This window comes from Haplochromis burtoni, unplaced genomic scaffold, assembly GCF_018398535.1.
Source record: "Haplochromis burtoni strain Fernald_Lab_line unplaced genomic scaffold, NCSU_Asbu1 Contig_23, whole genome shotgun sequence".
Lineage (NCBI taxonomy): Eukaryota > Metazoa > Chordata > Actinopteri > Cichliformes > Cichlidae > Haplochromis > Haplochromis burtoni.
Window position 1 is genome coordinate 1,814,714 of NW_024582384.1, and position 15,338 is coordinate 1,830,051.

The 15,338-nt window shown below is 39.8% G+C and overlaps 3 protein-coding genes across 3 annotated transcripts; all 3 read right to left on the bottom strand.

Moving 5' to 3' along the window:
- Nucleotides 1–2,305: 2,305 nt before the first annotated feature.
- Nucleotides 2,306–5,623, bottom strand: spout1 (SPOUT domain containing methyltransferase 1). Its single transcript, XM_005917240.3, has 12 exons — nt 5,498–5,623; nt 5,367–5,406; nt 4,427–4,540; nt 4,190–4,349; nt 4,004–4,093; nt 3,867–3,916; nt 3,586–3,716; nt 3,406–3,478; nt 3,213–3,311; nt 2,995–3,097; nt 2,697–2,844; nt 2,306–2,583 (listed from the first exon to the last, which is right to left on the bottom strand). The coding sequence occupies exons 1-12, from the start codon at nt 5,543–5,545 to the stop codon at nt 2,500–2,502; spliced, it is 1,140 nt and encodes a 379-aa protein (XP_005917302.1). The 5' UTR covers nt 5,546–5,623; the 3' UTR covers nt 2,306–2,499.
- Nucleotides 5,624–6,573: 950 nt separating this feature from the next.
- On the bottom strand, nt 6,574–11,925 carry kyat1 (kynurenine aminotransferase 1). The gene is made up of 13 exons (XM_005917238.3): nt 11,603–11,925; nt 11,466–11,524; nt 10,308–10,455; nt 10,029–10,178; nt 9,811–9,897; nt 9,559–9,681; nt 9,273–9,393; nt 9,114–9,190; nt 8,942–9,031; nt 8,581–8,767; nt 8,418–8,494; nt 7,809–7,895; nt 6,574–7,720 (listed from the first exon to the last, which is right to left on the bottom strand). Exons 1-13 carry the CDS (start codon nt 11,672–11,674, stop codon nt 7,661–7,663), a joined length of 1,338 nt encoding a protein of 445 aa, XP_005917300.1. The 5' UTR covers nt 11,675–11,925; the 3' UTR covers nt 6,574–7,660.
- A 474-nt stretch (nt 11,926–12,399) lies between these two features.
- Nucleotides 12,400–15,326, bottom strand: surf6 (surfeit 6). Its single transcript, XM_005917235.3, has 4 exons — nt 15,111–15,326; nt 13,548–13,751; nt 13,377–13,459; nt 12,400–13,225 (listed from the first exon to the last, which is right to left on the bottom strand). Exons 1-4 carry the CDS (start codon nt 15,199–15,201, stop codon nt 12,536–12,538), a joined length of 1,068 nt encoding a protein of 355 aa, XP_005917297.1. The 5' UTR covers nt 15,202–15,326; the 3' UTR covers nt 12,400–12,535.
- Between the last annotated feature and the right edge of the window lie 12 nt (nt 15,327–15,338).

The following is a 15,338-nucleotide window of genomic DNA, read 5'->3' on the forward strand; positions in this document are numbered from 1 at the left end:
AAAACGGTTCATTACTCAACACAGTCCTCTCTGGTGGCATCTGGTGGCCAAAAATATGAAGAGCAGCTTGAATCCCCAAAATACAACCAACTGCTTCATTATGATTGCCCACCAAGAAATTTTGTTCCATTCTGCGATGGCCAAACCTGTTCCTTTTCGTGGAGATAATTTCTCCTGCCTTAAGGAAAATCCCTTCACATGGAACAGAAGAGCCTGGAGTGCATAAAAACTGGTAGTTATATAGTCTACCTGGGCCCCACAAACTATCAGCTAGAGAATAAATCAATTAAATTGCTGCACATTTTGCAGACTAACAGTTTAAAAGATTATTTAAAAAATAAAATATATCTTTTTATAACATTAAATGTAAAGAGTCATTTTAAGTTTTCCCCGTTTCCAGATAAAATAAACACTCACAAAACAAAGGCAAACAACAAGAACACAAAGCTGGAAAACCCACCCGATTGACCAAAATCAACTCAATATACTCCCACACAACAGAAACTCCTCTAGTCCTCGCTGGCTCCAAATCTCTCAGTAGAAATATCAGTGGTTTGCTATCTGCCACCATCAAAACACTCCACAAATCCCGTGAATGATTCACTTCCTTATAAACCGAAGCACTTGGGTTCTAAATGAAGCTTCGGACATCACTGATCTCGTGACTCTGGCCAAACGAATCAAGCTTCGACACAGTGCTTCTAGCAGTGTGTTGATTTTTTTGACACACGCACCGGAGCATCAGCTTCAAGCGGGCCATCACTACCTACAGCATTGATCTTTCTGTAGTGGATTCTCACACATTTCAGTGATTTGGTGATTAAAAGAATATGAACTTTTAATATTCATTCAGATGTTTTCTGACTCTAAATTTTCTTTTGCCATTTCTCAGGTTAATAAAAGTTGAACTGAATCTGATGTCGGGAGCCACTCCAGTGTGTCCTGTGTGTTCTGAAACCCCAATGAGTTCCTACGGCGTACAAACAGCCGCTCTGTGATCATCTTCTGGGGACCTCCGTACACGATAAGAAAAGATCCCAAAGCAGCCTTTTATGGATCGAGAGTCAACATGACCTACAGAGACATCTCCTAATTTACTGTCACTCCGAGCAAGATGCTCACATTTGATGATCTTTTCCTAAGAGAGACAGGATGTGACCGGTGAGTATCAAGTGTGCTGACAAAATGTCTTTTCTTATTCTTCTTGTTGAATTATATCACATTCATATATCATTTTTCTCCTGCTCAGAGACCAATCTCACTCTTGGCTGAGTACAGGCTGGTTCACAATGGTAGCTGTTAAATAAATGTAGTGTTGCACAAAAATGAAATGTACAAAGTAAAACTTGTACCACATTCTTATTCGGATATATACACTTTCTTATACAGCGCCACTGTTCTTTTGGAGGCGATGGAGGTCCGTTATAGTCATTTGTACCTTGCTCAGGGGTACCTCAGGATAGCCGTTCAGTGGATTTGAACCTCCGACTTTCCAATCATGGGGCGACCACTCTACCTACTGAGCTAACCCTGCCCCCGGAATTGTGTCCACCCCCAGTGGACCCACTAATTGTGTGGCATTTATCTGGTCCAGGCCAAAGATCGAAAAACTTATCCGTACCACGACTGCGATGCATACTGTGGATGAATTGAACTAAAGCTGCATGTAGCGTGACATTGAGTTAAAAAGGTTTAAAGTCAACTTTCAGTTTCATTCAGGTCCCATTTTTAAAACTGTTATAATAAACTTGTAAGTAGAAATATTTTACTACAGGAACATCACGCTCAGTTTACATTGTTGGGTGTATATAGCCTGCTTTGATATCAAGTATGTCGAACCAGCGAAAGATGTTTAAACAACATGTTTTAAAGACACATTTAATCCCATTTAATATTGAAATTTGTGCAAGTTTAAAAAGAAAATGTCATTTTCTTTACTACACAATAAAAACTAATTTTTCTGTAGTAAAAACCACAAATATGTGGTAAATTACAGAAATGGGCCTGCTAGTTCACTGCCTAAAAAAAATCTCCCCCAGTGGACCCACCGTAAATAAATACAAAATTCTATATAGAGGTTTTTCACTATGGTTTAATAACTATTGGTTGTCTGTTACTTAATTATTTAGGAGTAGTGTGCAGTGTTGGAGGTCTATATCATTAGGAAACCCTTTAAAACCTATGAAAATACAGTTGAAAGTTCAAAATCTGTTAATAAACAGTTTGTTCCCATTTGTTTGTCCATGATGGTCTCTGCACTGTTTTTCATGAAATAGATTTGTACTGCTGACACAAAACACACCAGTTCATGCATCTGAATAGTATTTATGGTTCAATATGTGCAATTTCTTGAAGCAACGGGGATAATAAACATCAGACAACATTAGCAGATCTATTGCTGACTGCATTCAATGCAAAAATTGGGTGAAATATTCTTACAGAAGGCAATGCTAAATGCTCCAGATCTGGACATTAAAACATTTTTGTGTTATTGTATCCTCAACTCTCTAATGAAGCACTACTGCTGGAAACGGCAGCTGTGATCTTCGGGCGCAGGGCCGCCATGGAAATTAAGATGGCCTCCTGGTGACAGGAAGAAGGAAACAAATAAAAACACAGTCAAGTTGCAAAAGTGTTTATTATGGTTTATGATTTGAAAAATGATTTTCAAACAAATTTTGAATAACTGGTCTCACCTCGGTACGAATGGTCCTGCTGCCCTGACCGGGGCAAGTGTTGAGGTAAAGGTCAAATAAAACACTGGGGTCAGTTACATCCAGCTTTTGGTCGGCATCTAAACTGGCCTCCAATCCCTGAAGACCTCCAAAAACGACCAAGAGATGTCTGCACAGTTAAAAAATAAATAAATAAAACAACCTCCGAGAGAATGTATTCAGAGACACTCGTTCTACCGCCCTAATGCTTACCAAATTTAACATATTCTGAATGTTAAGTTTGCACGCTAACGGTTAAAGGCCGCTTCAAGCAACTTACTTGAATGGCGTCAGTGATGCCTGGTCCGCATTGCTGCCTCTTTCTGATGTACCAATAGTCAAATCATATCCTCCTTTAAAGGGGCTTTCAGTAAAAACTGCACCTGCAGGAACGGGAAATAGACAAGAGTGTGGATAAAGCAGTGGTTGGCAGTAGTCGTTGACACAGACTGCAAATGAATGCAAAGCACAATGTTGAGAGTTAAATGGGAAACCTACTGAGACAAGATGCCAGACGAACACTGTAGCCCCAATAATAACCACCTTCAGTCCTGGGCACGTGAGGAGCCACGACAACACCTTTATATGCTTTGCCTTCTGAAGACAGTTTCACAGATAGATGGACCCAAACTTAACTGATGTGCTAAAAAAAAATCAAAAAGAACCTTGAGAGTCTGGTGAAGAAAAGTACCTGGATTTTGTGTCTTGCTGAGCCGTACTGTGACTCGTAGTCCAGGCTGCAGCTGCTTATCAATCTGAACTTCCTGTGGGACCAGGAAAGTGAACATCGTTCAGTTTATATTCTTAGATAATTACCAATAAATAAAGAGTACACTAACAACAGCTGTGCTCCCAGTGCAGAATAGCTCACCTTTCTCATTCCACAGTCGACAAACGACCCTTTATTGTGTTTGGTAGGCCTGTCGACCACGACGCCTTCCCTGTAGTCAGATTCCTCGTCTATCCTCATGTGGTGAGGACTGTCTAGAGGGTTAAGCAAACCTACCAGAGAGAGAGAGAGAGGGAGAAAAAGATTCCTGATTGATGATCATGAAAATCATGAAATATTTCACACCGTATTTAATTTCAGACTCATCACAAGAACAGCTGTTTATCAGGTTGTTGTTTTTCTTCCATTTGTTACGAAGTTACCTGCGTACTGTAAATCTTGATGCTTTGGGAAGAAGGCCTTGCGCAGATATCTGATGGAGAAGAAAAGCTGGACTATCAAAAGAGATAAAATGTACTGATCAAATCAATAATGGTGATCTGATTTTCTCCAAACTTACTGTGGACATTCTAGATACTGAAGTATTCTGGCAAGTTGAATGCAACCGTGTCCCCTCTTCCCAACACCGCTAAACTCGCCCTCCACACTCCTGTGAAACACAAACAAAAAGCAAACTCCTTTCCATTAGCTGTCATGTGGGTCAAGGCGTATTTAATCTGCAAGTGGGCACTCTATGAAAACGTACTTGACATCTTCCCCTCGTTCATCAAACACTACGATCTCATCAACAGAGAAAACAACGCAGGCGCGGGCGATCTGTCCGGCCAGGTACGTGCGAAGTTCAGGAGACTGAGCATTATCCAGGATAGACCCCGGCAGAGCCAGACTCACCGTGTAAGCCCGACCTGGGAGAAAAACAGATTAGTAATTATAGCACTCATCACCTATTACATAGGAAAAACCAACAGTATAATGTTGTTACCTTTTTTGCTCTGGCTCAGTTCAGTTTCTGCTTTCTCAGCAGCCTCTTGCTGTTTCTGTTTTTCTAGTCGATTGATCAGCTTGGCCTCTTTCCTTTGCTTCTTAGCCTCCTTTACTGGTATTCAGGAAGAATCATTGACATTTACAAAAAAAAAGAGCTCATTTCTAAATAATCACTGTGAATACCTAAATCTTAATTATCTGGACAGAAGTACTGGGCCACCTATAGGTTACATTTACATGACCTACTTGGTCATGGAAGCTCCCAGCACAGTGCTAACGCTGATGTTAATGGTTTGAAACTTTACAGTTACTTGGTCAGTGGTGTTGTTTTACACAGTATGCACCTCAGCACCTGGTGACCCCACTCTGTAGCTTTAAAAGTGAGTTGCTGTGGTTCCTAAATGCTCCCACTTTGCAATAACACCACTCACAGCTGACCCTCTAGGAGGGAAGATATCTAGGAAGTCTTTAAAACATCCTGTTCTTTCACAAATGTTTGCAAAAACGGGTTGGTTATTTACACTTTTGGCAATGGTGCTGAATAAATGGCCCAACAGTTTTGTCCATAATGTATATATAAATACAGAATATATGTTTCCACTATAATTGCATATTGTAAAACAAAGTATTTTGATTAATAGTTAAGACGAACATGCTACATTTTATCTTGTGTTTTAATAAACTCCCTCTTCCGGTTTTCGACTGCTGAGCAGACTTACTACATTGTTATGTGCTTTTTTATCAATAACAAAATCTGCATTAAGCATGTTGTCAATACATGACAAACCTTAAAATGGATATGCACATTAATTCTCACAAAAATAAAGTTTTTTCTTTCTTTCTTTTTCTGTTTTAATGTCCAAAACAGCCGTATAGTATTGGCAGGGATGCAGCTAAAAACCTGTTAGCTACATGCAGCTAGTTAGCTGTTTACTCACTTTCCCCTTTCCTTTTCTTCCAGTCCACCTTCTCGACTGGCTGCAAACACGAACAAAGGACAGAAAAGGGGTGTAAATAAAGACACGCATCAGTGGTTTTGTTTGTTTTAAGTGTCAAACAGTAACAATACCTGAGAAGACCCAAGATTGGGTCGCTTCACTGCAAAGCTAGAAGACATATTCAAGCGTCGATGTACTAACACGTGAACAGTCTTTACTTCCAGGTCGTGTTCTGCGTTGCCCGCAAAGCACTTCCGGGAAGTCAACCACGTGACGATCCAGTTGCTCTTCTCATGCTACAGTCACTGCCTACAACCGCCTTAATTTTGACCTTATATAAATTATTATAAAACACCACTCTCTGTACAAATAATATATATTTAAAAAATATATAAAACATTTAAAATGATAAAATATTAGATCATTTCCCGTGGGGGTAAAAAAGTAAAAATTTACATCCATAAATTTGTAGTTCTTAGCAACTAATAGTGTCTTAAATTTGACTGATTCTAGCTATTTAAATAAGCTGTTATTAAAACTGCTATTAAATATAAACTGGATCAAAAAGCATCTCAGAAATCTCATATCTTCATTTGGAGCTACATTATTCAGAAATTCCCAATTAACCTCTCCACTTTCCATAAACAAGTACTTTTCCCCCTTTATAAGTCAGCTGTTCAACAATGTTAGTTAATTTTGCAGGTACAGAGCGTTCCGAACCAGATACAACATACCGATAATCCCAGAGGAGATCCGTATTGATTTTGATGCCAAGTCATCTGGTTTGTCACTGTTTGTTGGAAACAACCATGGCTCAGATGCTATTTTCTTCATTTATACATGTGTGTAAACTTGCTTGTAATAAATAGAGGCCACGGCATTAAAAACACTTATTTCTGTAATGGCAAGGTTCAGCCCAAATTACTGTGGCATGTGCAAAGTCCTGCATGATGCCGTGCTTTTGAAGAAACAATTTAAGAATGTGTCTTTAGGCACAAAATCAGCATAAATACCAAAGGTAACACAGTACATACAAACCTTATTGAAGATGACAAACACTTTACAGTGCAACAACATGTATATTATAAAATTGTAAGTGCTTTATGCTGATATTAATATAAAGTTCAAAAATGGGTAGATAACTGGTTTTATGGCTTTACATTCAGGAGGCACCCTTAACCACAAAACAAGAAGTGAGACACTGATATCGTTGAAATACATTTTTAATGAACTGACAAATTAATAGCCGTGTCACAGTATGCCACCATTATTATTTTGAATTAATACTGCTCTATGTGCTACCCCTCCTGACATCATTATTATTAGTAGTAGTAATAGTAGTGGTATTATCATCATCATCATCTGAAAGCACACACAACTCTTTCTACCCTTATCTAGCACTTCTTGTTTCTTGTGCTAATGTCAGATTTTCACACCAAAGTCCTTTGATTTAAAATGAATAACAGCCTTTAAAATGATGGCAGTTACATCCAATCAATAGAAAAATCTACTCACAGAAAACAGAATTGCCATCTTTAGTGCAACACTCATACGCCTCAATTCTTAATGCAAAAAATGAGACCTTCTATTAGTGAATGTATTTCATTGTATAAATCCTTACCAACAGTTGTTGGTTTAATTCCAGCCAGAGACAGAAAATGGATGGTTTTATTCATCCAGTATAAAGCACTGCCAAATGAAGCAAGTGGAAGTACCAGCTTTGGTGCCCACTTGTGGTGGGAGAGTGGCTGTTACAGAGTGAATGGGTGGCTCATGTTCCCAGTCTTCCTCAGCCAATGGCTCATGTGAGAACAATTAATATTAGCAATCATAAAGTGATCAGGAATATATTGACTCTTCTCATCACTGATGATTAAATTAGGCTGATTATTTGTGACTAATACATTAAGCCTGGTTCAGCGATACTCACATCCATCTAGAAATGACTACAAAATAAAAATTCTCTCTAAACAAATTCCTTTATCTGGCAGGAGTGCAACATAAGTGTTGATGAGGTTACTGAGCACAGAGCACTTATTTTACCAGTTTAATGGATGCTTTTATTCAGTGATTTCCTTACTTCAAAGTAAGGGCAAATATCCCTGGAGGTAAACTGTGATGTAGAGGTATATTGTTAACTTAAAAATATTTACTGAAAAATACTTCCTCAGTGATTGCTCAAGTGCAAGTGGATGCTCTGTCCGTGCACCTTTAACTGGATCAGGTCAACATCTGAGTTTAAGCAGACTGGAAGAATCTGGGTGGACGGATAAAGCCTCACATCAGTGGTAAGTTTACTCTTTCTGACTCCACTTTCTCAAGATGGCCTCTGCAGCATCCAGCGTGGAGTCCTCCTGTGAGGAGAAAGCAGAGACAGAAAGACTGACAAACAGGAAGTTGTTTCTTGAGATGTACCACTTCAGTAAGAAAGGTCAGGTTTACCTTAACAAAACAGAATCGAATGTACTTGTCAAACTCCTTGCTGTGCTCTGGACTGTAGAACGCAGAGACGGGGATTGTTGCTAAACCCTGCAGATAGAAAAGGCAGGAAAAAACAACAAAGAAAACTCAAAATCTGTGGCAATGGATCCGATTTTGACCACTTAGCATCAATTGTCTCCAATCGATGCTGAAAGTTTGTCCTGTTCATTATCAGTTTCCTTACATGGGGGCATCTATCCCCAACAGTTTTCTAGAATTCGCCAAGCTCAGGGAGCATTCATCAAAAAGTATGCAACTCTTTATGTCTCTGTTACCCACCCTTCAGATATGTACCACGCACTTTAATCGCTGGTCTAAGCAGAAGGACTTGATTGGTTATGTCTCATTAATGTGGTGTAGGTTTACATTTGAGAGTTTGAATCTTCAGTACTGTTTTTCACCTTTCAGAATTTTTTTTTTTACCTCGATCTTCGCTCCATCTTCTCTATCCACCCTCCACCCTCCGCCCTTGATCATCTTAAGGATGACCTTACAACATGTGCCCAGATCAATCATTTTATATCCCCACATTTACTCCAAACAAACGTCAATAAAACCTTACACTTTTACCTTTTCTTTAATGAGCCATTTAACAAATCTGAAGTCATACAATTCATCCTTTGTGCTCAGGTCATTCAGGTCCACCTCTGTTTGAGGAAAAAAGACAAAAAGGTAAATACTGATTTCAGATGATGAAAGATGTATAAAACAAAGATGACTGTTCATCACTCACTGACTGAGGAGATGTCTGTGACCATGAAGTAGCCTCCCTCTGGCATGATAGGCTGCAGCCCCACGCTCTCCAGACACGAGGCCAGCTTCTTTCTTTTGTGGTGCAGCATCGTGGGAAGCTGCTGGAAGTAGCTCTCAGGAGTCCCAAACAGCTCATATTCCCGTTCAAATCCATGAGCGACTGCCTCCTGGTGGTAAGGAAGAAGGATGGAGAGAGTTTTAAAATTTAACCTGATCAAGCAATTCTGATTAGATAAAGCACAAGAAGAAAGAAACAAAACAAAATTGATCTGCTCAAATAGCTATAATTTCACAGCCCTACTAAAGTAGTACTAATATTAGTTTAGAAAGTATGCATTTACTTGAGCGGCTGTTGCGCAGTGATAAACAGAGTTCTGATGGATGGTTTTCATGTATTTGATGATATTTCCAGAGCCGATGGCCCAGCCAACCTGAAAAATATGAGTAAAAAAACAAATCAGATTACACTAACAACGTGTTGCAAAGACAATGACCCTACAGACTGTGTGTTACCTTCCAGCCAGTAGCACTAAATGTCTTTCCGGCACTGCCGACAGTTACAGTTCTTTCCCACATGCCAGGAAGGCTGGCTGCCAAAGAATAGGAAAAACAAACATTAGATGACACGTCGGCACTGTCGCTAGCTAGTTTGTGTGTAATCTGCTATCCCACCTATCTTTATGTGCTTGGCTCCATCATACGTGAGCCATTCATACACCTCGTCACTGAAGCACAGCAGATTGTGCTTAATACACAGATCGGCAATCATTTGGAGCTCTTCTGTCTTGTAAACCTGTAACACACACGGATGCATGTTTGTATCCGAGAGTAAAGTCGATATATTAAATGAAAACATAGAAAATGGCAAGAAAATAAAATCCCATTAGTTGAAAATTCCACAACCCAAATCAGACTTATGTGCACGGTAACGGCCTCGTGAGGGCATAATTAATCTTACCTTGCCTAATGGGTTGTTGGGAGTGTTGATAACAATGGCTTTAGTGCGAGGAGTAATTTTACTGGCCAGCTCGTCAGCAGAAAGAACCCAGTCTCCACTTGATAGGATAGCACTGCCCTCTCTCTGTTGCAAATGGGAAAACACAAAAGAGAAGAAATATGTACAGGATCCATACATTGAGGATCCTAAATTGAAAAGAAAATGTGAAATTATCAGTTTCTATTCTATTTTTTAGAAACATGAACCACTCACTGGTCTCAGAGGAACATAAACTGCCTTTCCTCCAGCCATCACCACCATGGGCTGGTAGCAGTCAAAGAACGGTTCGATAATGATGACCTGAAACGTAAATTACTTTTTTAAGAGAGAGAAAAAAACCAACTCTCAGTTCTTTATATTTTCACTTGAACGTTGATCACTAGTTTCTTGTTTTTTGACAGCACTACTTATCACTTTATTGATTTCTGTACCTCATCCCCTTCATCAATCAGACCCTGGAAAGCGCAGAAGAGGGCCTGATAAGCACCAACGGTCACCAGGATATCTTCGAGAGGGTCGATGTCCTGTCCCACAATCCTACTAAAGAATTTAGCCAAACTTTTAACAAGAGGGGGGTGACCCTGAGGAAAGAATATAATAAAAAAGCCATTCATTATTTGCTCTGCAACTATTTCAATTTCATCTGTCCTTTTAATCCCTCAGAAAAATGACTGAAATCGGGTCCCCCTTTGGGATGCCTTTGTGCTTACAAAAGCTCGGGTGTACTGGTGCATTTGAGGTCCTCCGTTGATGGCCTTGCAGAAGGCCTCCTGGATAAACTGCGGAGGGGAGAAGTCGGGAAATCCCTGGCCGAGGTTCACTGCTTTGTAATCTGCTGCGAGCTGTGTGAACTCAACCCTGTGGGCGTGAGGTGAGTGAGACAAAGCAATGATGTTACGAGATGTGTCAGTAAGAATGAAACAATCAGAGGGTTTGTTCCATTTCAATTCATCTCAGTTAAGAAGATTGTTGATTTCAAGCATCCATCATTCTATTTTAGCTTGAGTTACACTTCTGAGAATTTATATTTTAGAGTGGTAGCATCAGATATTTACCCTAAAATATTTGAAGGACCAAGTTTAATTAGTTTTCTAGACTTGTGAATCAAAAAATGACTCCTTTAATTGTTTGTCGTTTTAGCTGTGTTTGGTGGTCATAGAAATGGTTTTATAGCTTGGTGACATAAAACGTGCACATGAAACACTACAAGAAGTGTTAAATGAGAGATACTACTTATTAGGCTATTCCTGTATTCAGTCATATTCTAGGGGCTCGGTGAACAGCTCTGGTGGGCTAAATGTGGCAATATTTCAATAATTAAAAATATGCAAAACCTTAATTAAATAAAACACCTGACTTTTTCTGCTGTCTATAATGACATATATGGATTCCACTATGAAGCATATTTTTATTAGTTTGTGACACTTTAAAAAAAAAATGAAAGTGGCTCAGCTCCAAACTGTGCGACCTTGCTCTCAACCAATCAGATGTAGGTGATACATCCGATTGGTGGAGGTAGGAGGCAGGTCATAAGCAACAAACTGGTAGAGTTTTATTTTTATTTTTCTTATTTTTTCAGTTAAACAATTTGTTTAGGAGAAGGCAGAAAGCAGGTCAGCTTAATTCAGTTCAGTGAAATATGCTGACAAAAACATTTCTGTTTCTGTTTCTGTTCTTCTTCTTCTTTTAACCATAAATCGCCCAATGAGCAAGTACCTGAATGCAACTTTAAACGTGCTCAGCAACTGCAGACTCTGTTGTGAAATATTACTTTGCTGTTATAGTTAAAATATTACACATATGATACTTTACCTTTGGTTGAGTAATCATCCCCCCAAAAACACGGACATTTCAGTGTATTTACTCACCAGACATTCTTATCCACCCCGTCTGTCCTGCGTGCATGAAGTCGCCTGGACATTATGACCTGAAGCAACAAAACATGCTTTAAAATACGCGGTCATGCTGGAGACCTCTGTCTTCAGTTTAACAGAGCTGTGCCTACCTTATGATTGTTTTTAACTGAACTCTGCCGAAGTAGGACCAAACTTGCTGCAATGTTCCTGATTATTCCCATTAATAAATGATCACAGCCTCACAGGAGCAGGCGACATTTAATGTTGTCACTGAGTCCCTGCAGAAGGAAAAAAATATCTGTAGACGTTTCTGTTCACCTGAAAGTCCAGGGTTGCTGTTGTTTGGGACCAGTGCGAGTTGATAACGAAGGTCCCAGCAACTCCCCTTCAGCCTCCTTGTGTTTTGATATCTACTTCCTGTGTGGGCGTGGCGAGATATTACAATTAGAAACGTCACGGACAACAGACAAACACGGGCCCAAAACTCAAGCCGCGGTTCAGCTCTGTTGACGTATATGTCATCAACTAACCATATGCTAGTTTTTATTTTTTTAAATACTGTTTTAAAAAGTAGCCGTGAATTTAGGAGAAATATTCCTGAACGTTTCATTTCCTGCAGTTGCTTTTTTTTTTCCGGAGAGGACTCAGGTAATCCTCCAGCAGCCTCAGGACTGACTTTTATCACTGCCAGTGACAAAGTAGTCCGAAAAAAAGTTAAACCACAGTCATTAATCTTTTTATAGTTCAAATTAAAAAAAATTACATCGATAAAATTAAAAAATATATTTAATGAGTTGGCGCTCATTGGCGTTTGGCCTGAGAGAAAACCAGGCTTACTTGGCTTTATTTGTGCTATGCAAATGTTTTGCTAACCAGCGTCTTTTTGGTCAACAGGCACACACACAAACACACACACAGAGGCTGTTAATTTGAATTATATTCATTATCATGTTCATAATACCATTTTATTGACATTGGCATTAGGGTCAGGCAATATCTGCACAAGGAGAACATTTATTATCATGTGAATATCACAGTGCCATACAGAAACTGAAACAAGATGCAAGTTGTCTTTCCTTCGACTAAACTGTGGCTTTTTTCAAGTCCTCAGGCAGCACCCGGCCCTTCTTCCGCGCCCTGTCCTTCTTCTTCTCTGCCCTGACTTGCTTGCGTTTCCGCAGGTTCTTTTGCCTCTTGTCCTGCCGCTGCTGCATCTTTTCTAGGACGTGCTCGCTCCGCTGCTCCCATTTCTTCTTTTTCTGAGTGCGCCTCTTCTCCTTCTTCTTCAGCGACTCGCGCAGCATCTCCTCGTTGTCCTTGATTTTGATGCCCTCTGCCTTGTAGAGCATGTTGGTCCACATGATCTTCTTTTCCATCTCGCAGGCCTTCTCCTCGTCTTTCTCTCTCAGCTGTTCCAGCTTGGCTTTGCGAGCCTCCACGCGGCTGAGCAGCTGCTTGTAGTTCTTCCCCGTCAGAGGAGTTATCTGGCCTTTTATCCCCTGTTTCTTGATCTTCTTTTTTTGTTTCTTGTCTATATAGCCCTCGTCCACCGTCTCAACCTTGTTGAAGACCAGAGCAGTCTCATTTCTTTTGCTCGAGGCAGGGACGTGCTCCTCTTCCTGTTTTACCTCTAACGGCTGTTCTTTCCCACTTTTTTCAGCCAGTTTCTTCATCAGAAATTCTTTTCTTTTCCTCTTCTTGCGCTCCCGCTCCAGCTTTCGCTTTGCTCGCTTCGCCTGGACAGCTTCTGATAATGCATCCTTTGGAGTTCCCTGATAAAAGACAGGTTAACATGGTTAGGCTTCAAAAATAATTCTAGGGCACCCAGCGGTGACATCACTTCCTGTTTTAGATGCTCCTCAGTACCCCTCCCCCCCTACAGTCTCTGTCTTTCATACTGTGCCATCTCTGAAAACTGCATACCTGTCCTCTGGACTCTTCAATCTTTTCATGGAGCCTTTTGCGTAATACATCGACTGTAGTGAAGCTGGAGTCTACACTTCCTCCTTAAAGAAAAAGAAAATAAGCATTAAATGAGACCCAGTTATGTAAAGAGAAAAACCTCCACACAGGACCAGCGTAGGCTTGGTATACCTTGATGCTTCTGGTGTGCAGCTCCATTTGCGGCCTCAGTGTTGGACCCGTTTGGTTTCACGGCAGCTTTGATTTTCTGTGCTGCTGGAGAGGGTGAAGGCTTCTGTTGGGGTTTGGGAGTCTTGCCATCTGTGGCCTCATCTTTCTTTTTGCATTTTTTCTTCTTCTTTGGAGGACCAGTGTCACTTTTAGCTTTGAAATGAACTGTACACACAAAAACACAATGCACATATTGACGATTGCATGTATATAATGCGTCACTGCAGTTCTACAACATTGCTATTACAGTTACTAGCCTAGGGCCTGCAACATGTTCAGATAACGTCAGCTAACTGGAGAAAAGAGGATTTGAAATTTTCTGTTGGCAAACTCATGATCAGCTTGTTTCCTCATTTTTCATGAGAAAAAAAAACCCAGTCACAGCTGATTTGGTGGGTGACTCTTCTCTTATAAAAGCAATCCTATTAGCAGTAAAACACCTGCCAGTCAGTTCATCTCATGACTTCTTAATATGAAAAAAACCTGTCCTGGCATAATGTGATCAAAGGATGTATGTCTACAAGTTATGAGCTCTTTGGTTTAAAAGTAGTCCACCTGGAGGTCTAGTGTACACATACTTGTACAATGAGACATTTTTAAGCCATTTTGCCATATTGTCACTTTTATAGCATAGATTTTTCTCTATAATTTTAAATCTGAGTCCTAGACAACAACCATGCATTAGCCCCAGCTGATGGACTTGAAGAGGACATTAAAGAAGTGTAATGAGAACTACTGTTGAATCTCAGTTGTCTGCGTCTGCAATGGAATATAACCAAGTCTTTAAGTTGGGTGCACAGCCTGTCAGAGCATCTCAAGGGAGGAAACACAACACTAGGTTGTAGACTTAAGAAATCTACTGCTTAGGAAGACTGCAGAAGTATTTAAGACTTTATTTATATTTTAAATTAAGTTTATGTGTCTATTTACTTTGAGCATTTAAAATGGGGGATTTGTGTAAAACTTCTGTGGCACCTAAATAGTTACTGCATTACTTTTGTTAAAGCCCTTGCACTTGCCTGATTGATTTAAAGTCAACAGTGTACAGAGGAAAAACTACAAAAACAATAAAAAAAAAAAGTAGCATTGTCCAAAAACCTATGGAGCCAACTTTAAAAGACATAAATTAATCTTGTTATCTACAACTTCCCACATAAATGAAATCAGTGAAAAAGAGAAAATTGATACCTTTTAGAAATTTAGATAAATATATGACAAAAAACTCATTTTTAAAATCAGTTTTGGGGACAAAAAAGTCTTTTAAGAGAAATAGCAGATTATTTTTCTGACATGCTATCAGTTTGGTAACTTTAATGAACAAGGGGCGCATAAAGCCATCAGATTAAACACTGTAGCGCCTCCTGTGGTACAAAGTAGGTAAAACGTGAAACCGTGGCACAAGGTTTGATGACACTTGCTGAGTTTTACGTAGTTTTTCACAATAAACAACACCTAAATGTTAAAGTCTGCACTACAGCTTCAATTTTACCATGTAAACAAACCCAAGCAGTTAGCTAACATTACCGAACGGTCTCTTCCTGGACTCCTGGTCTCGTTGAGAAAACACTTTACTTGCAAGTTTCTGAATGTACGAATCCTTTGAGGCGAGATCCATGTCGACAAGTGAAACGGGCTCCCACCTTTAATCCGGATAAAACACACACACGATATTTACCGATAAAAACATCAACACGCTCACATACGCACGTGTGTAAAAATTTAAAGGGGCGGGGCGTCCCCAATCCGGAAGTA